This window comes from Lagenorhynchus albirostris, chromosome 5 (genome assembly GCF_949774975.1).
Source record: "Lagenorhynchus albirostris chromosome 5, mLagAlb1.1, whole genome shotgun sequence".
Lineage (NCBI taxonomy): Eukaryota > Metazoa > Chordata > Mammalia > Artiodactyla > Delphinidae > Lagenorhynchus > Lagenorhynchus albirostris.
Window position 1 is genome coordinate 33,610,853 of NC_083099.1, and position 23,001 is coordinate 33,633,853.

The window sequence follows — 23,001 nt, forward strand, 5'->3', positions numbered from 1 at the left end:
TCTTGGTGGCTTACATTCTATGGTTTGGACCAAAGTATAATGACATGTATCCACCATTACAGTATCATAGAGTAGTTTCACTGTCCTAAAAATCCTCTGAACTCTGCCTATTCATCCTTTCCTCCCTGCTAAACCTTGAAAGCCATGATCTTTCTACTGTCTCCAAAGTTTTGCCTTTTCCACAATGTCATATACTGCAGTTGGAATCATATAGCACGTGGCCTTTTCAGACGGGCTTCTTTCATTTAATATTATTATGCATTTAAATTTCCTCCATGTCTTTTCATGACTTAATGGTTCATTTTTTTTAGTGCTGAATAATATTCATTGTCTGCATGTACTACAGTTTACTCATTCACCTACTGAAAGACATCTTGGTTGTTTTCAAGTTTCAGTAATCATGAATAAAGCTGCTATCAACATCTGTGTGCAGGTTTCTGTGTGGGCATAAGTTTTCAACTCCTTTGGGTAAACTGAGTGTAACTGCTGGATCATATGGTAAGAGAACGTTGAGTGTTGTAGGAAACCACCAAACTATTTTCCAAAGCGGCTATACCATTTTGTATTTCCACCAGCAATAAATGTGATTTCCTGTTGCTTCACATCCTCACCAGCATTTCGAGTTGTCAGTGTTCTGGATTTTGGCCATTCTAGTAGATGTGTAGTGGTATCTCTACATTTGCATGCATTTCTCTGAATTATTTGCCATCTGTATATTTTCTTTCCTGTTTTTTTTTGGCTGCGCCGCACAGCATGTGGGATCTTAGTTCCCCGACCAGGGATCAAACCCGTGCCCCCTGCAGTAGAAGTGTGAAGTCCTAACCACTGGACCGCCAGGGAATTTCCTGAATATTTTCTTTGGTGAGGTCTCTGTTAAGATCTTTGGCTCATTTTTTAATTGAGTTGTTTGTCTTCTTATTGTTGAGTTTTAAGGATTCGTTGTATAACAGTGCTTTATAAAATATGTCTTTTGCAAATATTTTCTCCCAGCTTGTCTTTACATTCTCTTGATAGTGTCTTTCACAAAGCAGAAGTTTTCAACTTTAATGCAGTCCAACTTATCAATTCATTTTTTTCATGGCTAATGTATTTGGTGTTGTATCTAAAAAGTCATCACCAAACCCAAGGTCATCTAGATTTTCTCCAATGTTATCTTCTTGGAATTTTATAATTTTACATTTCACACTTAGGTCTGTGATCCATTTTGAGTTAATTTTGTGAAGGATGTAGAATCCATGCCTAGATTCATTTTGTTGCATGTGGATGTCCAGGTGTTCAAGTATCATTTGCTGGAAAGACTCTTTGCTCCTAAAACTAGCTTTTAATAGAGCATTGTGTGTAAAATATAAAATTCCTAGCAGATGTGATCCTATTGCATTTGAAAGATATTCAAATACCAGACTGCTTGATAATAAGCACAAAGAGATGTACAAAGAAAACACAAAGAGAATTCAGGATGGACGCATGTGAGGTTTAGAGGCTGGCAGGGTCAAGGGCTAAAATCAACAAAGCAGGGGAAAAAAACTCCAGGTTTCCTAGAGTTATCAGAGTTGGTGAGATGTGTAAATGCCAGGCAGCTAAAGAGAAGAGTCTCTCTTCTCTTGTAGGATTCTATTCCTACATTATAAGAAAGGTATGAGAAATTCACTAGCTTCCCTTTCCCTCAACTCTTCTCTCAATTTCCTGTATCTAGTCATTACACAGGCTGTCTATGAATGTAGTGGGCAACTGCCAATGAATTTCATAGACTGATTATGATATATCCCAATGTACTGCAGTTAAAATCCTGTTCAGATACTAAAATGCTACTTTTAAATTCAGAGCATTTGCTACAATTAATGTATGCAAATATTAAAGTGATCCACAGGTAGATTTTACATGTAATTTCCATCCAGAAAAAAATTAAGCATCTAATTTTCAACATTACTGTGAAGTTTTCCATAGTGAATCTGCATTTCTGCTTTAACTGAAATGTATGCATCTTCCTTCCTATCAGAAATGACTTGCCAGGTCAAAAAGGAAACTTTGTTCTTTCATGAAAGAAAAGTACTTTTTACCACTGAAATCTCCTCCCCCTTCCTGCTCCTTCCAGACAAAGATATAATTTAACTGTGTACTTTACAAGTGGGAAAATGACAAACACAGCATTTCTGCTAGCCAAGGGGTGAAGAGACCTTAATCATTAAAAACATGAGTAGCGGCTGCAATGTAAACATATGAAAACTATTACAAAGGTAAAATGAAATAGGTCACATGAATATCCCCAAGGGAAATATCTGGAAAGGTTATCTTTAATTTAGGTATATTAAGATAAAGAAAAATATTTGTCCATCTTTACTGTCACTATCAATAACATTTTCTAAAATGTTGGGGTTGAGTTGGAATCTCTTTAAAACTGAGGCCCTAAAACCCCAAAATCACACACAAAATTTGTTGCATATAGATGTGTTGCTAGAGAGAGGGTTCAAATAGCAACTCTGAAACAACAGAAAATTTTTAATATTGACCATTTACTTTTTTCATAAGACCAATGAGAAATACTTTAAACTTAGATTAGAATTGGCTACATAAAATAGGTAATATAATAAAAGATTCAGTGCCACATAATAATGTATATAACCTAATGAAATGATTCATTATCTGGAAAATGTAGTACCTTTCAAGAAGAAGTTAAAAGTTTCAAGGTGTGTACACTGAAAGCAACAAAATACTGTTGAAAGAAATTTTAAAAGATTTCAATGTTAAGACATCCTATGTTTGTGGATCAGAAGACTTAACATTCTTAAGGTGGCGATACTCCCCTAATTGATCTATAGATTCAATGCAATCCGTATCAAAATTCCAGTTGGCTTTTTTGTAAAATTGACTACTGACTCTAAGATTCATTTGGAAATGCAAGAGACCCAGAAAAGGCAACATAATTTGAAAATAAACAAAGTTGGAACCTGAAACTTTCTAGTTTTGAAACCTAGTACAAAGCTACAGTAATTAAGACAATATGGTTTTGGGAATTCCCTGGCAGTCCAGTGGTTAGGACTCAGCACTTTCACTGCCATGGGCCCAGGTTTGATCCCTGGTCCGGGGAACTAAAACCCCACAAGCCGTGTGGCACGGCCAAAAAAAAAAAAAAAAAAAGACAATATGGTTCTGCCATAACGGTAGGCAAGGCATATAGATCAATGGAATAGAACTGAGAATTCAGGAATAAACTTTTACGGTCAATTGATATTTGACAAGGTTGTCAAAACAGTTCAATGAGGAAAGAATAGTTTTTTCAACAAATGGTGCTGGGATAACTAGATATCCACATGCAAAAGAATAAAGCTGGATCCCTACTTCCCACTGCACACAAAAATTAACCCAAAATCAAAATTATAAAACTCTTAGAAGAAAACATAGGAATAAATCTTTGAGACCTTGGATTAGGTAATGGCTTCTTAGATGTGACACCAAAAGCACAAATGGCAATAGAAAAAAATAGATTGGATTCATCAAAATTTCATCAAAATTAAAACCTTTGTGCTTCAAAGCATACCCTCAAGAAAGTGAAAAGACAACCCACTGAGCAGGAGGGTTGCAAATCAAACCTCTATAAGGAAGTTGTATTCATAATACATAAAGAACTTATGCAACTCAACAACAGAAGAATAAACAACTCAATTAAAAACTGGGTAAATGATTTGAATAGACATTTCATGAAATATACAAAAAATGGCCAATAAGCACATGAAAAGATACTCAACATCTTAGTTATTAGGGAAATGCAAATCAAAACCACAATGAGATACCACTTCATATGCACTAGAATGGCTAAAATGAAAAGAAAGACAATAACAAGTGTTGGTAAGGATGTTGAGAAATTGGAATTCTCATACATTGATGAGAGGATTATAAAATGCCGCAGCCACTTTGGAAAACAGTTTGGCTATTCCTCAAAAAGTTAACCATAGAGTTACCATATAATTCTATGTAACTCCATATACTGGATTGGCCAAAAAGTTCGTTTGGGTGTTTGGTAAGATGTTACGGAAAAACCCCAATGAACTCTGGCCAACCCAATACCATCAATTCCACTCCTAGGTATATAGCCAAGAGAACTGGAAATATAGATTCACCCAAAAACTTGTATGTGTTATAGTAGCACTATTCTATTCATAATAGTAAAAACGTAGAAACACTATAAGTGTCCATCAACAGATGAATGGATAAACAAAATGTGGCAATATCCATACAATAGATTTGGCAATAAAAAGAAATGAAGTACTAACACATGCTACAACGTGGATAAACCTTGAAAACATGCTAAGTGAAAGAAGACAGTCAGAAAAGATCACGTATTGGATGAGCCCATTTATATGTGATGTCCTAAATAAGCAATACAGAGACAAAAAATAGATTAGTGGGTGCCAGATGCAGGGAAGAGGGGAGAGGGGAGGAATTGCTAATATATTTAGAGGAGTATTTTTGGGGGGTGAGGAAAGTGTTCTATAAATAGTTAGTGGTGATGGTTCACAACTCTACAAATATACTAAAAAAAGCACAGAATTGTACACTTAAAAAGAGTGAGTTTTATGTTAAGTAAATTATATCAATAAAGCTGTTATAAAAACAAAACAAAAAAGTTTCAAGGTGTGAATGATGGAGGTAAGGAATTGTGCTTGGAGCACAGAAATAGTTCTGCTCCAAATAATTACAAAAAAGGAAAGAAAAAAAAGGATTGTTTTAAGTCACAGTCATTACTAAGAACATTAAAAGTTTTTCCAGGTGATCACAGTTACTGATAAGCTCACGAAGCAAAAAGTATTACTGGAAGTTTGTTCTTTAGAATTAATTCAACAGTATGCTATAATTGTATTAAAAAACAAAAGCTATATTATGATGATTAGAGCAATTTAACTCTTGAGGAAAAAATAAAGATCATTTAAATATACAACTTTTTTTAAGGCTAAAAGAACTAAAGAGACTCATACTATTCTGGATGTGCCAATATTCTAACTTTGCTCTATGAAATTACCTGAAGAAAAAAATTTCAAGACAAGTATTCCACAGGATAACAATTAAGTAGCTCATACAACTGAGCTACTAAAAGGAAACAAAATTAAACACTCAAATCTTTCAAAATTATAGTCAGTTTCTTAATGCAAACCAGAAACACTACAGAATTCAGATGTTGCACCATTCTAAGAAGTTACAACACTATTACCTAAAAAATGGAAAGTTAAAAATAAGAACTACCCCAACCTCTCTCCTCATCCTCCAGAGGAAAAAAAAAAAAAGAATAAGAACTAAAGTTATTGGCTTTGTACACATGTCATGTTTTATCTGTCTGAGGTCTGATCTGGAATAATGTGGTTACCTATTTGTCAAAGTGTGGCACACTCATTTTACTTATTACTACTCAAAATGACCATAGACTAAATTTTTTTGTAATGGTCAAAAGGTGCCATTCACTGAATACTCAATGTATTTAAGGTATAATTTTAAAACCTTCACATACTCCATATCAATTCATTTAATCCTTATATCAGTCTGAGGGGTAGGAATTACTATCCATTTTACAAAAGGATACATAAGCATGTACACCTTGCTTTGACCACACAAGTTACTGAAAAATGTCATCATCCCCTCCCAAGGAAGAGACCAAACCCAATTTTTACATTTCATTACAGGTTTAAAAAAAGATTACAAAATGCAATATTGGCATATTTTCCCTGAGAGTCAAATGGAAATGAATATGTATTGATAACATAGGCTTATCTTTAAGCAACAGAGTTGTGAAGTTAACACTCCACTACTACATAACCTCATCGTTAATTGATAGCATTCAAGACAGTGGATAACTGATTTATATTCCTTTTAATTCCTACCAAATTCCTTCCCAAGACAGACAGAGAAAACCAGACATATCAAAAGAAAAAAGAACAATAATTTATTCTAAATGTAGCATTTGCATTTAAAATATGTACATATGCTTTTCAGAAGAGAAGGGCTGAATGACATTATTGAGTTGTGCAGTACTATTCAAGACACTAAAAAAGTAATGTTTAAAATACTTAATAGAGGCAGAGAAAAGTAAAGCCAACAGAAATACTTACTTTCCCCTCCATGAATGTTTTGTTGTGTAGAAACATGCTAAATCCTTATTTTCCCTAATTATGTTCATTTTGTGCTGAAACCTGAAAGATAAAAATATGGATAAATTTCATAATAGTGCTATTCTTAAGAGTTTTCCCTGAATCTCCCATACCATAATTTCATAGCCTGCCATATGGCACTGATTTTAAGACACCAATTTTTCTACACGACCATAAGGTTTTAAAGGATAGGGATGGTCTGTTCACCTCTCTATCACAGCCTTTAGCACAGCATATTGCCACAGCTCTCTTCCACTACACTGGGTTTCTTGAGGACAAGAATCGCCCTCTATCAACATCTCGATTGCAGAGAACCTAATTAAAAAAATGTTAAAGTAAATGAATCTTTAAATCTCACATTGCCAAACAATGTCTTAACACATGATGGGCACCCAAGGGTCAAACCAATTCTAATAGGTTTTTGTCTATTAGACAAAACACTTAGCTAAACACTTAGTTGCTAAGTGTCAGCCATCTTGCTGTCCCTGTCACTTTAAAGGGAACCTATTGTAAATAAGTAAGGTTTAATTTAATAGTCTCATTATAAAAGTAATTCAAGTACATAAAAAATTTTTAATGTTCATAAAGTAAAGCATCTTTCATCCTAGCATCCAAAGATAATCATTCTAGCTTCCCTTCTTCTATCTAGAAAAAATAACTTTTTAAACAAAATTGAGATTGTCATTCATACCACTTAACCTGTTTTTACAGAATATTAACCTTTTTCCACAGAATTATACTTTGAGAAAATAATTTTTAAGTCACATGGTATTCCATACTAGACCAATGCTACTCAAAGTGTAGTTGCAAACATCAAGATGAGTGCAGAAATTAAGTGTTTATAAATGTTTGTTACAGTTTGGCTAGTGAACTCTCTAGTTAAACAGGACAGTTGAAGATTGTTGAACTCCCTAACAGCCACAGGCAGAGGGACCATGTTATGTGCAATATTTCAAGATTAGTTTGTTGACTATAACCTTGAGGTGTAAAAAATCCAGAATCCATTTATCTCATGAAAAAATTTCAATTTAGCTAATTTTACACAATAATTGCATAAACTGGCTACTAATGAAAGACTGATGATAAATTTTGAAAATTCTGCATCATTTGCTTCACACTGAATAAAAGTTAAAAATGAATATGGTTATTTATTTCTTGTGTCACTTGGCTATTGCTTCCTACCCTTAATAATTAGAAATGCTCTCTAAAAAATACTGTAAGGTACATACCAAAGGGTCAATAATGCAAACTGGTTAGAAGTATGGTTAGAAGTATGGTTCACTTAGCTTTCTTTACATCTTTATATGTCTAAACTTTTTTTAGTCAACAAGTATTCTTTTCATAATTAGAATAAAACCATTTTTATCCAAAAACATTTTTATAACAGCTTTTTGAGACACAATTCACACACTATAAAATTCATCCTTTTAAAAGTGTACAATTCATGGGTTTTTAGCATATCCACAGAGTTCTACAACCAACACAGTTATTTTTATCACCCCAAAAAGAAACCCCTGCTAGGAGCCACTCCCCAATCCCCCTCACTCCCACCACCTGGCATCCACTAATCTACTTCCTGTCACTACGCACTTGCCTATTTTGGAATCCCATACAAATAGAATCAGACAATATGTGGCCTTTGTGACTGGCTTCTTTCACTTAGCATAACATTTTCAAAGTTTATGCATGTTGTGGCATGGATCAGTTTACTTCTATTGTATAGATGCAACACATTTTATCATCAGTTGATGGGCATTTGTGTTGTTTCTACTTTTTGGCTATTATCAATCATGCTATGAACAATCATTTTGTGTGAATGTTTTCATTTCTCTTGGATATGTATCTGAGAGGCAAACACATTTTTAAAGATACCTCTATTTTGACATTGCTTTCTTCATTCTTCTTGTTTTTCTATCAGCAAATTAGCAAGGGCCTCTGTACTCTATGTATTGTAGAACGCTCTTCCCCTAGATATCTACATGGCTAACACCTTCAGCTCCTTCAACTCTGTCCAAATGTCACCTTTACAATGAGGCCTAGGCTAACTATCTTGTTTTAAATTGTGATTACCCTCCTCATTCTACACTCTCTATCTTAACTCCTGCTCATATTTTCTCTAGGGTACCTTTCAGAGTCTAACGTGCAATTTAGTCTATTTATTATTTATCTAATCCTACTAGAATATCCAGAGAGGTATTTTTGTCTGTTATGCTCATTTTCTCTAGGCTCTCCAGAGCTGGCAAGAGTACCTAACAAAACAGGTGCTCAATGAGTATTTGAGTGAATGAATGAAATTCAGCAACCCCATGAGCAATTCTGATGGCCACTTCAAACTTGATATTCTAACAGGTACTCCCAAATAAGGTTTTGGCAAACCTTCCAGAAAAACATCATCAATTCATGCTCTGAGGAATAATAGGAGAACCACAAGTAACAGCAAGTTTAGAGAAACCATTATTGTTACCAGAGAGGAAATATCTCTTAACAGTCAATGACATCTTCCTACTAGTGTGCATGGAGACAGTTAAATATAGTCCTATCATTTGGTGTGCTGTTTTGTTTTTTCTGGATTGTATATCTGAAATGACACAGGCAGCCAACCAAGAATTACTACACCAGCACACATCATCCCTGCTTCCTGAATTACTTGTAGTAAACGATATTGCTGAAAAGAAACTTAGGTTGGATCTCTGAAAAGGTGCCAAAAAAGTGAAAAACTATAGGTCTACAGATGATATTTTCCCCTTACATACTGTAACTGAAGATTGGAAAAATGTAAGAAAAAGGAGGACAGAAAAGGTAAATGGCTGACATTGAAGAGTGGAGTTTGGATTCTGAGTCCACAATTTCTTACATCAGAATGACTGACTGAACCAAAGGCCTATCTAGAGAAAACTGACAAGAAAGAAAATGTGTTTGAGTGAAGACTGGCTGACCTCATCAAGGGACTTTAAAAGGAAAGTGAGAGAAAAAATAATATGAGTTTAAAATGACAGCCACAGAGAACTTATGGCATGACCCAGGAGTTAAGATCCCTAATAAATCAAAGGGGAGGGGGAAATCTCACAATAACAAAGCAAATTTAAGAATTAAAAAAAAAACCCTAAAGAATGATCTCATAAGTATCACTGGTTTGGGGGAATATGTAACTCAAACGGATTTTTTAGGAGGGGAATGAATTAAAACAAGTTTACATCAAGAAGGCTTATCTACAACTTTTTGGAGACCTATGAACTCGGGGGTGATGAAAATACTAGACTCCAGAGAGTTCCAAGGTTAGGATAAAGGGAGAGAAGATAAAACACATTAATATAAAATTAAACTACTAGAAGACATACAGATGGCCAACAGGTATATGAAAAGATATTCAATGTCACTATCAGGGAGATGCAACTCAAAACTACAAGATACTGCCTCACACCTGTTCAATGGCTATTATCAAAAAAATAAAAGACAACAAGTTTTGGTGAGGATGTACAGAAACTAGAACCCTTGTACACTGTTGATGGGAATGTAAAATGGTGCGCTACGGAAAACAGTATGGAAGTTGCTCAGAAAATTAAAAAATAGATTAGGGAATTGCCTGGCGGTCCAGTGGTTAGGACTCAGCGCTTTCAGTGCCGTGGGCCTGGGTTTGATCCCTGGTCAGGGAACTAGGATTCCACAAACCGCATGGCACGGCCAAAGAAAAAAAGAATTATCGTATAATCCAGCAATCAAACTTCTGAGTATTTATCCAAAAGAACTGAAATTAGGACCACTAAGAGACAGCATGGCCATATTCACTGCAACATTATTTATAAAAGCCAAGATGTGTAAACAACCTAAATGTCCATCAACAGATGAATGGATAAAGAAAATGTGGTATACACACACAATGAAATATTATTCAGTCTTAAAAAAGGATATCCTGCAATATTCAACACCACCAGTGAAACTTGAGGACATTATGCTAACTGAAATAAGCCAGTCACAGAAAGACAAATACTGCATCATTCCACTGACACAAGTTATCTATAATAGTCCGACTCACAGAAGCAGAAAGGTAGAATGGTGGTTGCCAGGGACCGGGGTGAGGGGGAAATGGGGAGTTGCTAATTAACAGGTATAAAGTTTCAGTTATGCAAGATGAGTAAGTTCTAAAGTCTGCTGTACAGTACTGTGCCTACAGTTAACAATAATGTATTGTACACTTAAAAATCTGTTAAGAGGGTAGATCTCATGTTAAGTGTTCTTACCCTCAAAAAATTAAATTTTTTTTTTTGGCTGCCTTGGGTCTTTGTTGCTGCGCATGGGCTTCCTCTAGTTGTGGCGAGCAGGAGCTACTCTTCATTCTGGTGCGCAGGCTTCTCTTGTTGTGGAGCACAGGCTCTAGGCACGCGGGCTCAGTAGCTGCAGCGCACGGGCTCTAGGCCATGTGGGCTTCAGCAGTTGCGGCTCGCAGGCTCTACAGCTCAGGCTCAGTAGTTGTGGCACATGGGCTTGGTTGCTCCGTGGCGTGTGGTATCTTCCTGAACCAGGGATTGAACCCATGTCCCCTGCACTGGCAGGTGGACTCTTAACCACTGTGCCACCAGGGAAGTCCCAAAAAATTAAATTTTAAAAATTTAAGAAGTATACCACTAGCTGGCCTGTCAGAAAAAAAATACTGTATTCCTGATGCAGATGACAATGCTAACAGAAAAATATAATGTAGGATTAAAGGATTCTCTGGACATCAATACAAGTTCCTATGGCCAAAATCAGCACACTTGATAACTACCTCTCATGTTTTAGGAAGCAACAAGTGATATTGCTATTCTGCATCCAATCCTGAATGACAACAATCCAAAAAAGGCTAAGGCTAGTAAAATGGAAGTGCTCTTTATGGAAGAAAATCACTCCTCTACCTGAAAAGCTCACCTTCAGCCATGTTATATTTAGGTAAGGATATACCAGAGAGATAATGAAGGCAGGAAATACTTACCTAAGTAGCCAAGTCAACCCCAGAAATGATGGGATAATTCAAAGCTAATGTTAGTGCCTGCGCAGCCTCAAAATGGAAATTAGGATAATGTTTTTCTATTCTGAATCCTCAGTAAAGATTATCCTAAAATTGGCGAGGGTAGGTGACCCTAACCAAAAAATTATGACATGTCCTGAAATTATGCAACTTTTATTAAGTATTCATCATGTGTTAATGATGACACTGGGCATTTACCACCCATTTATGTATCTCACTGTCCCCATAACAACACTAAGATACAGGAATGATGATCCCCATTTTATTGACAAGAAAACAGAATTAGAGAAATTAAACCACTTCTCTAAGGTCACAACAACTGGTAAGTGATTGGGCCAGGCTTTTGAACTCAACCTGCTTAACTCCACATTCTATGAACTTAAGCTTAACTATAATACCTTCCTTCAAATTTAGAAAATCAAAATAAATTCATTCTGACCATGTAATTACAGACTTATCATTGACAGCACATTCCTAGATTAATTCAGAACTAGTTCCAATTATTATCTTCACCTGGAAATATGATTAGGCAATTGTTGGAAACTTTGAAACTCACAATTTCAAGCAGTGAAACAAATTACAGTACTTAACACAGGGCAAAAGAAATAAAACAAAAAAGATGTTGCCAATGCTGAAATACTCTACTATGTAAAAATAAACATTTTAAATGTTTCCACCTATAGATAAACTTACATATTTTTAAAAAAACGAAGTGTTCAAAACAAATACATGACAACAGAAATCTGCTACCAATATGTGGTTTCAGGATACTTTTTAAGGAGAATTCAACAGAAATTGAACAATGAGCTTTTAAAACAATCAGATTAATGAGATAGGTTGGGACCTACTTCCCAATGGTGCAATATTAACCTCTCCATTTTCAAGTAAATCTATTTTATATGCTCAATAAAACCTCAACCACTTTGCGATAAAGTCATTTCATCTGATGAAGGTAATTGGTGTGGAAGGTAATTGGTGTGGAAACTGCATTAACATGGTCATTCAGACCATGAGGATATTTCTAGACACACAGATAATTCACTAGTGGATAATGGTAATGCACAGATACCAGAAAAATGCAGAAAAAATAAGACAAACATATTCTGAGCTTGACTATGTATCATTTAAAGTGACAGTTGGAACAACTTCAAAAGAACCATTGGAAAATGAGTAAAAGCAAGTCTAGAGGTCCCCCAAGTGCCGTGGTCAAGTGATAATTCAATCTGGGAAGACCCACTTGGAATACCTCCCTGTAGCACAGATAACTAGAGTTGCTATCGCACACACTAAACATTAACTAATGATAAGCACAAGAAGCTAGTGTTAATAAGACACAAGCTGAAGTAGTTTTAATAAGCTATCACCAAGATAAAAGTGGTGAGTTTTAAAAATATTACTTATGGTCAAAGACAAACTAGTGATAACTGCCATTTACTGGCTGCATGACCTTGAACAAAAGTTTCCTATCTTCTCAGAATCACAGTTTATCTATAAAATAGGGATGACAGTACCTGTCTCAAAAGGCCATGGTGAGGACCAAGTGAGATAACTTGAATAAACGGGTTAGTGTGATGTCTGGATCAGAATAAGCACTCAAAAATATACTTTTTTGTTAGCAATCATAATAATTACTACTGTACTTTAAATATACTAACCCAGATATGCAATAGTTCTTTGGAGCATTATTATTTCATTTTCAAGATTACCTACAGGCCCCTGTACTTTTTAAGGCATTATGGAGGGAAAGTTCTTATTAAATTACTTGATCCTAAATCTTTTATCTATTAACTTCAGCCCTTGTACTATTCAATGTATATCATCAATATGTGTCACATAGAACTTCTACTTTCAAAAAGTGTTCTATTGATTTAATCAGTATTGATAGTTTTTAATGTGCTCATTCAAAAATAACTATACCAATATATCATATTTCTTAAACTGGATGGAGTACGTCAGGGTATTATCATTATTATTATTTTATTCTTTACAATTTCTTTCCTAAAGTGTTTTTAAAAAGAAAAAATATAAAAGCCAAGATAACCATGATAGATGACATTTAAAAAAAATCATCTTAGGGGCTTCCCTGGTGGCGCAGTGGTTGACAGTCCACCTGCCGATGCAGGGGACACGGGTTCGTGTCCCGGTCCGGGAAGATCCCACATGCCGTGGAGCGGCTAGGCCCGTGAGCCATGGCCGCTGAGCCTGCGCGTCTGGAGCCTGTGCTCCGCAACGGGAGAGGCCACAACAGTGAGAGGCCCGCGTACCGCAAAAAAAAAAAAAATCATCTTAACTATAAGCTTCTCTTTATTTCAACTTTATTCCTACAAAATACTACTATTTTGCAAGTCAATCTTATTTACTACATTTAAAATATCTCCCACTTAGGCATTTAGAATTTCAGCTCTTAGAAATGCTTCTTTACCTGAAACCAACCTAATGTTTTAAAATTTATGTTTGATGCCTATAAGTTACAGCTTATGAAACTGTTGGAAAAAAAGTTTCCATAAAACTCCATAAAAATAATTTAATCCCCATTCAATTATCTCCTCTGTATAGTTCTTAAATAAGCTCTAAAAGTGGTTCTAGAACTGTTGCTTACAGGCAAAAACTCATAAGCAACCATAATTCGCATTAATAGCGATGAAAAATCTGCAGAATTTCTAGCATCAAGCAAAATAGCATAAGTCATTTATAGGTATATTCGATAAAAAACAACAAATTGTCCAGCTAAAAAAGTGTAAAAATTGTTGGATGAGATCTTGGTAGCAGCTGTATCATCAGCATTTGCCATCCTGCCAGTTGCTAAGGTGCTATTCAAATTAGCAAGAATTTATCTGTTCAAACTAATTACCGCTTAAATTTCATCTCCTTCCCTGCAGGACTGTCCCACTTCAAATTCTCAAAGACCTTTTTGATGAGAAAAACTCAAGTTTACATGCCCTTTGTAACTAAATCACATTGAAAGTATCTCTAATTTTTTTTTTAGTTTTATTTATTTTTGGCTGCGTTAGGTCTTCATTGCTGCGCAGGGGCTTTTCTCTAGTTGCGGCGAGCGGGGGCTACTCTTCATTGTGGTGTGCAGGCTCCTCATTGCGGTGGCTTCTCTTGTTGCAGTACGCGGGCTCTAGGGCATGCAGGCTTCAGTAGTTGTGACTCGCAGCCTCTAGAGCGCAGGCTCAGTAGTTGCGGCACACGGGCTTAGCTGCTCCGCGGCATGTGGGATCTTCCCGGACCAGGGCTCGAACCCATGTCCCCTGCATTGGCAGGCAGATTCTTAACCACTGCACCACCAGGGAAGTCCCTGTAATTCTGCTTCACTTAAACTCTAAAGTTGGCTTTACTTATTCTTATTCTGTATCCTAATATTATACCACCAACAGAGCTTTTCTGCAACTTCTCAGTTTGTTCTTTTGAGAGAACTGTACTAAGGGTTAAAAAGTCAAATTCAAGTTAACTGGCATTTTGGCTAGATTCACCTTTTTCAATGAGCTCCCTTGCTTCATGCTTTCAAACAACACTTAACGTTCTCACATTCTTTAATTTATTACTGGCAGCAAAACTGACAATCCATTTAAGATCATTTATGGATAAAATGAGAACAATCTTTTGGATGGTATGATTTTGACAAAAAATTGCAGGATTTGAGAGTCCAATGAGAGAAGACTACATCAAAATGACACTAAGAACAAAAAGCAGAATGAAGGGACTCAACACCACAAGCACCCAAGCAGATTACGGCCAGGCTATAAGCAAAAGAATTTGCACACATAGCAAAATTAAGTCTACGTGCATGGCTTGTGTTAAGTAAAAACTCAAACAGAGCACTTAGCCAGGGCTGAATGAGTATGCTCAGAAAAATAATACACTAGTGAATGAATGAAGGAATTGGCTTTAATCAAGGCTACTTGCCTTCAAAGCATACATTTTGCATGACCAACTGGAAATGATTTTTACACAAATATGACAACTTCCAGAGAGCAGATATTAACTTTCCAGCTTGACTCTATAAAATGAAAGAATAAACTCTTTCATCATTAACTCTGCTCTCAAATAATGAATTAAAAACATGAGGTTGTCTTGAAATGCATCAAAAAATAAGGTGAATAGAAAGATGGATAGATACGTGATAAATCAAGTATAGCAAGATATTAATGTGTAAATCTTGGAGGTGAATATAGGGGAGCCTAATGTAAATTTCTTTCAACTTGGCTATAGGTGAAAACTTTTAAATTGGGGGAAAACTACATTTGCCTTTATTTTCTGACCAAACTCTCCTACAAAAGAAACACTGCTTTTCTGCTACATTGTAAAACTACACCTGAAAATATGGTAGACATTCACATGATAGAAACTAATTTATGAACTTAATACTTCCTCATACATCTATATCCTACTGAAAATGCAGGAGGAAGGAGAACGATTGCTAAGTCAAAGGCTAATCCTTAGTAATGACGGAAGAGAGAATCCCTTATTACTGGCTTCTTAAAGACCTAGTGTTTTTTTTTTTTTTTTTAGGACTGATTACTTTTTTGTTGTTGTTGCGGTATGCGGGCCTCTCACTGTTGTGGCCTCTCCCGCTGCGGAGCACAGGCTCCGGACGCGCAGGCTCAGCGGCCATGGCTCACGGGCCCAGCCGCTCCGCGGCATGTGGGATCTTCCCCGACCGCGGTGCGAACCTGTGTCCCCTGCATCAGCAGGCGGACTCTCAACCACTGCGCCATCAGGGAAGCCCTTAAACACCTAGTTTTATTTGTAACTAGATTCAAAACCTAAGTGAATTATATCACTAGGTTAGTTCAGTTTCAAATAAAAGGTAAAAAATATAAATGGTTAACAGAACATTAATTTTTACCCACATTAAAAAGCTACAACTAGACTGTCTTAGAATGTGCTGTGTATGAAAGAAAACTGATATGAACCTTAACCATCTTTTTAAATTTTCATGTTTTAATATATAACTCAAGTATAGGCAAAAGCATTTCCTTCTAAATAAACAACAAATCAGTAATATGTAATGTGTATGACACCTACCATACAGAGATCTTTAAATAACTATAAAATAGATCACAAAGTAAGGTTTTAGTACACCCTATCTTAGCTTTCTTAACTTGCTGAAGAACCCGATAACTCCAGAAATAAATGTGGTAAGAAAGCCAGTGGTAACACCAAATTTCAGCTGACAATCACATCTCCAAATAATTGCCCAGAAGTTACAATATTGAAACCTCTGAATTGTCTGCCACATTAAAATAAACTTTCAAATACTTCTGCCACCATAGGGAAAAATAATCTAAGATCCCCTCATTCTCTTTAAAAAAATCCATTCCTCTCCAATTAGAAACTGAATATATATTCATGAAATAAAAGGGCAAGAGAAATTCAAAAGCAACCCCTAAATCTGAAGAAACACTTAGTATGATCTCAATGGGGGGAGAAGCAAGCATATATACCACAGCAGTTAATTTTGCTGGCTTTTTCTCTTCAATGTAAATCAGATATTGAAAAAGATACCTATCTCTTCATATTTTAGATTCAATATGAGGGAATAATTCTTATTTCTCACAAAATAGACGTCTATCTGTTGTAAAAAAGAAATTAATGTTTTTGCCAGGAAAGATGCATGGTTATTACTCTTCCCTTTCCAAAACTTAAAAATGCCTTAAAATATTCACCTGGAGAAAAACAAAAAAACAACTAAGAAATGTGTTCACTTAAGCAATTCTGTGAAATCAGTGGTACTGATCACTTACACATTTTTAGTTTGCACACATTCTTAAAACTTTCTAGACACAATTTCTATTTCATTTTATCTTTGAAGCTAACTTGGCTTATGCAAGAACAAAATGTACTAGTTCAATAAACTGTTCTTCAGCTCACAAACAGGCACTTAATAATCTTGCTCTAATATGCTAAATAGACCCTAATGGTAAAAAATTCCACATTTTAACTTGTTTTTCTTAACAATATAGTAAACGCATAATGGGGGACTAAATTTCCTAAGCATATAACAAATATAACTTGAAGAAAGTTTTACAGTAAGCATCTTAATACCCAAACCCTGTGCTCTTTATACTAGTAAAAGACAAAGAGTTTAAGTGGCTGCAATTTCCCTTTCTTTCACCCAATACAAAATAGCAACAACAGTAGGCTTCTAGTTTGGTTCTTTCCGAAAAATCGCTATTATTCCTAACTCTGCCATAGTGCTTCACAGTTTACAGAACACTTCCAAATCTACCAGTTATCTTAAAAAAAAAAAAGGAAAATTCTACTTTTAAAATTAAACCCAGTCCTATTAGTTTGGGGAGAGAAATGGCTTATAGAGAGAAATGGCTTATCTACTCTAAGATTTGATAAACATCCAAAATACATTCTGTACAAGTCTGAGGGAGAGAGAAACCCCACAGCACTAGTAAGAGAATTTAAATTTTAATATAATTAGTACAGAATTTATTACACATTAGAGAAAGTCTAATCATAACCTTATCAATCCTTCCATTATGTTTCACAACTATACTTGGCAAAATCAGAACATTAAAATAATTTAGATTGCTTTAGGGATTTTGTTTTCAATTTGTTCATCAAAAGGTCAAATTCTTATTGATCAACTGCAAAAAAGATATTACCAATGGGCATGTGCTAAATATGTGAACACAGCATAAGCAGTGTGGCCTACTTCTAAGGGCAACTTTATAGTTCTGAAACTATAAAAACCCCACTGATTTCAGACTTTATTTTAGAGATCACTCTTCCTCTTAAGTAGTCCATAAGAGTACAAGTAAAACTCAAATATGTAGGCTGCTGAATAAACTTAAGAGCATCTGAAAAGAACTACTAGCAAATTATGCTCAGCTTTATTGACTGAACCATACTTAAATGTAACTTTGCACAGGTAACTGTGTCTTAAGTTTGCAAAAATGATCACAACCATGTTGGCTTAAGTAACTTGCTACAAAGATATCCCCTAAATCAGTGATTCTCAAAGGAGTTCCCAGAACTAAGAATCACACCATATGACAAGAGACGTTACTGACTGGCATGTGCTAAGCATGTGTGAACACTGCTGAAGCAGAAAAACGTGCTGAAAACACTGATTAAAATTCTGAATTAAAGTAATGGTTGCAGGGGTGGAGGTGGGGGGGGATTGCTGATCCTTGAGACACTATGATTAGAAACACTACTAGGACTTACTCGATGGGGCTAGATACCCCTTAATGTATAAGACAGTCCCATAGATTGAAGAATTGTCCTCAAGTGACTTTCAAATATCCAAGTGGTCATTCACATAGATAAAAGCCTATTTATAGTTAACCCCAGAATTTAGTTTTATGTTAAAATACAAATCACAAAGTATGTTTTGCAGTTTAATATGCACATAATTTTCCAGGAATACATATATCATACAAACTGAGAGATTATACTTTGAATTCTCATGGCTTTTCAGAGTATCTATATTTTGTCTTCATTTTTTATATTTCTTATTGTTTTTTCTTTCAGTACTTTAAAGTTGTCACTCAGCTGTCTTCTTGCTTGCATGGTTTCTCTGCTGTAACTCTTACCTTTGTTCCTCTGTAATGCTTCTCTTTGGCTACCTTCAAGAGTTTCTCTTTGTCCTTTGCTTACATCAGCTTGAATTTGCTATGTCTAGGTGTGTTTTGTGTTGGTTTTTTAAGGGGCAGGTATTTATCCTGCTTGGTGTTCTCTAAGCTTCTTGCACCTGTGGTTTAATGTCTGACATTAATTTGGGGAAATTTTCTATTATTTCCTCAAATATTTCAATATTTCTTCTGCTCTGTTCTCTTCTGGGATTCCAACTATGCATGTATTTATAATAAATGTTTGATATTATCCCCAAGATCTTGTTCTTTTTTTGAACTCTTTTTTGTGTTTCAGTTGGATAATTTCTGACATCTACAAGTTCACTGATTCTTTCCTTGGTTGTGTCAAATCTATTGATGAGCCCAAAGGCATTCTGTAGCTCTTTACTATGTAATGAAACTTCTAACATTTCCTTTTGATTCTTTCTTATAGTTTCTGTCTCTCAGCTGAAATTACCCACCTGATCTTGTACATTGTCCACTTTTTGTTCATACCTTTAACATATTAATTATAGTCATTTTAAATTCCTTACCAGATAGTGGCATCTGCATTAATCAAAGAGTATTTCTGATTATTGCTCCTTCTCTTGGGAATTTTTTTTTGCCTTTTGTATGACTTGTAATTTTTTGTTGAAAGCTGGACATGTATAAGACAGTAGAGATAGAGGTAAATAATTTTTGTGACAGGAAATGGGCACACCTTTTCTTTGCTAGGTCTTTAGTGCTGGGTGTTAGGAGTTGGGCTGGGTTTATGATTTTGCTGTTGCTACGGTTATCCTCAGTGTACCACAGCCTTCGAATATCTGAAGAATAGCTTGTGCCTATGGTGGGGGGTGGTTTACTAAAGCAATGTCTATTTGATTCTTTGCCCTGAGCCTCTTTGCATAATCTTGTTCTTCACCTTGTAGTATTTTGCAGTTGCTTATTATTCACAGCTTCTTAGCTTGATGGCAGTGAGTTGGGGGTACAGTCTCTGTTGTTCTGATTAAGGTTTACTCTTAGACATACACTGTGTCTCTGAATCACAGGGGTGTGATCTTCCTGTTTCCCCAGGCTGCAGTTTGGGGCTCAGTGCCCCTCCCCCAGGAGAAGATTCTTTCCCCCTACTTTTGTCTTCCCCCAGCTCAATGAATGCTCACCAGCAGGGCCTGCTAGCAGAGATGCCCTTCCCTCCACAGATTAAGGCTTTTGTTCCATAGAACAGACAGAGGGGAAGACTCAGAGCACAGTTTTCTTGCCCCTCCAGAAAGTTCTGCTGCTCTTCTCCTCCTTTAGTCAGCACCACAGCAGACACTCCCCAGAGCTCAACCCAGTCTTTTCTAGGAGTACCCAGTGAGGTTTGTAGGTAAAGAGATTGGACGAAGGTGCACCCAGGCTTCCTTTTCTTGTCAGCTATTCTAGCTGAACGCTTCTTAACAGTGTCCAGCTGTGTCTACTGAAGGTGAATGTCAGTTCATACATACTCTTTCTCTCCTTAAACTTTGGGCCAGTGGTTTGCTCTGTGGCCTCAGCTTTTTAATAGGTTTCAAAAAAAAAAAAAGTCATGAATTTAAAGTTAGTCCAGTTCTTTTTTGTTCTAACAGTGGAAGCAAAGCTTCTTTTTGTCCCAGGGCCAAAGCCAGAAGGTGGTTATATTATTTATAAACTATTATTTCAGGATAGTAAAGGGGCTGTTACTAATTATTTGAAATAAAAAGTTGGCATTTATTGGGTTTGATAAAGTTGAGATACACTGACTTAAAGGATCTCTTTCAAAACAACTCCCCTTTAACCACTAATAAGTATTACAGTTAACATTTAGGCCTAAAACTACAGTATTAGTAGCAACAAAATTTTTGCTAGTTTATCTGCTTAGCCTTACTTCTATTTTACCAATTTTAAGTATTTCAATCAGAGAAAAAGGGGAAAGGTATGTGTGAAGGAAACCTCAAATTCACCTGTGTAAATAGAACTGGTTGAGGAATGGAGCCAAATTAGTTAAAACATTTTATTTCAACCAGAATTTAACAGCTACTGAGAACCTGACTCCACTACCAACCTTTTTACAAATTCAGTAATATAGCCAGTATTGTTTCGGTCCACCTAAGCAACCAGCTTCCATTTTGTGGATAAAGTTAATTCTTACAAATAAGAATTTATGCTTTCCATAATTCCATAACTTTCCCTCCCATACCATTCATATATTTTAGACTATTTACTACTGCCACTTTAGAAAAACAGGAATATCCATTACCTCCCAGTGGAATACAAATTGTGATATTTTCCATGAACTGCACTACAGCTTTACATTCCTCTCTCTTAACCTTCTGACTCCTCTTTTCCTCCCTTAATATGTTCTACTTCCTGTTTTCAAACAAGGAGTATAATGTAATATTTCTAAACAAGGATGGACTTATGTTCCATTGTGATATTAATCGCAAAAGCCAAGTTTGAGACATAGCTGCTTAAACTGTTTCACATTACATTTAAAATGTTAACAAGATCTTACGTTATATCCTAAATTAAGTCAAACAATAAAGCACTTTCTAAAGACTAGTGAAATCAAGTCTTTTGGGGATACCCAATTACTGACAAGTAATTTTCTAAATTTCCTTTTTTTTTTTTTAAAGGCAAGTTCTGTTTCATATTCCCGTAAACTCACAGAGTACTGGTAACATAACTACAAAACCTGACCACCGTGAGTAATTTCCTTAAACTCTGCTGACAGTACTTTCAAACCTAGAAATCTACCAGATCCATCAAGCAAGAAAGAAAACACAGTAAGACAATCCTCGGGACAGGTCCTGAAGAAATATTCTGAAATTTAACTTTTTACCCAAGACACTATATTCCAAGACGCTCAAAATAACCCTACAGTATAAAGTCCTTCACAGTGAGGCAACAGCATCAGGTAGAGGCCCTGAGAGAAATCAAGGTCGGGTCAAAGGGAAAAGCAGAGAGGGGAATTGAGAAATCATTACTTCAGGAAACCATCGCCACATCTGGGGAAGATTTCTAATTTTCTCCCCTAAGCAAATGATACAGGTAACAATCTCAAGACAAGAGTGGTTAACTTAACATCCTACAGTAAGGAGACAATTTAAGGGAATACACTCTTCTTATGTGCCCTAAGTCAAATCCGCGTTTAACAGCCTCTTCACTAAGCATCTAAGTCCTATTTCATCCATTCCAAAGGCCGCATTCAGAGGCAAAATCACAGCAGCGAAGGAAAGGCCCCTGTGAATAAGCTACCTTGCAAAAAGGAAAAGCTGTGGACGAAAACTTCATTTTGGATTAGGGAGGAACTAGAGAAGAAACCACGCGGGTGCTCCCCAATTCCTAACAAAACGAAACAAAGCTAAGCAAATAAAGTCTATGCAGGGCGTGGGAGGAAGGAGGGTCGCCCACCCAAGGAAACAAGAGTTCCCGGCCTCCAGCGGGAAGAGTGCTCAGACTAGGAAGCTGGAAGGGAATCCCGAGGGCGGAGCCCAGAAAGGAATAAGGGCTGTGTGGGGTAAGGATGTGCAGAGTGGAGTGGGGGACCGTGGTGGGTAGAAAACCAGAAAACGAGGCAAAAAGAGGGGAGGGGCTGAACAAGGCAGGGCCCTGGGCGACTGTCACTCAAAACCGCGGGGGGCGGGCGGGGTCGGAGGGCAGGAACCAGACCAGCAGTCTGGGGGGAGGGTAATCTGCTTTCCTTAACTGAAGGAAGTTGCGGCCCAGACACCACCCCTCCTTCTCCCTGCTGTTGGTCCCCCAAGTCCCCGCGGCGTGGCGAGGGGGTAAAGCAGAGCTCCAGAGTCCGGTGCCCGTAGTGATTTACCTTCGCGGGAGGCTGGAGAGGCTCCAGCCCGAGCTCCTCCCGCCGCCGGCTCAACGTCCAGAGTGGGATGAGGCGCTCTCCGGCCTCCTTCCCCTCGCCACTTCCCCTTTCCCCCGCGAGGGCCCTTTAGCTCTGCTCCCGCGGGGTCCTGATGCCGCGGCGGCGCTGCCTCCCCGCCCCCTCCGCCCCCTTCGCCCCCTCCGCCTCCTCCCTCTGCCTCTCAGAAGCTCACTCTGGAGGCCGCCATCTTCGCACAGGCTTTGAGCGACCGCGTTCCAATACGCCTGCGTCGCCCCCGCCCAGGCTGTCACAAGACCCGGTCAGCTGATTTCAATTCTTCCGCTTTCTGCTCCGCCCTCTCGCATCCAGCCCTCCGCGTCTTATTCGCCCACTTTCAATGAAATTCCGCGTTCCGCCCGCTACTCTGCTAGCTGCTTCGCCCGCCCTCCTCACTCAATGCAGTTAGAC

The 23,001-nt window shown here is 37.0% G+C and overlaps 1 protein-coding gene across 1 annotated transcript in view; it reads right to left on the reverse strand.

The window, feature by feature from the left end:
- The window catches only part of DNAJC13 (DnaJ heat shock protein family (Hsp40) member C13), a 124,187-nt gene extending 101,402 nt beyond the window's left edge, over nucleotides 1-22,785 (reverse strand). Inside the window, exons 1-2 of the mRNA XM_060149843.1 lie at nucleotides 22,766-22,785; nucleotides 6,096-6,176 (exon numbers count right to left, since the gene is read on the reverse strand). Of these exons, the coding sequence (XP_060005826.1) occupies nucleotides 6,096-6,163 (68 nt within the window). The 5' untranslated portion in view covers nucleotides 6,164-6,176; nucleotides 22,766-22,785. The remainder of the gene's footprint in view (nucleotides 1-6,095; nucleotides 6,177-22,765) is intronic.
- Between the last annotated feature and the right edge of the window lie 216 nt (nucleotides 22,786-23,001).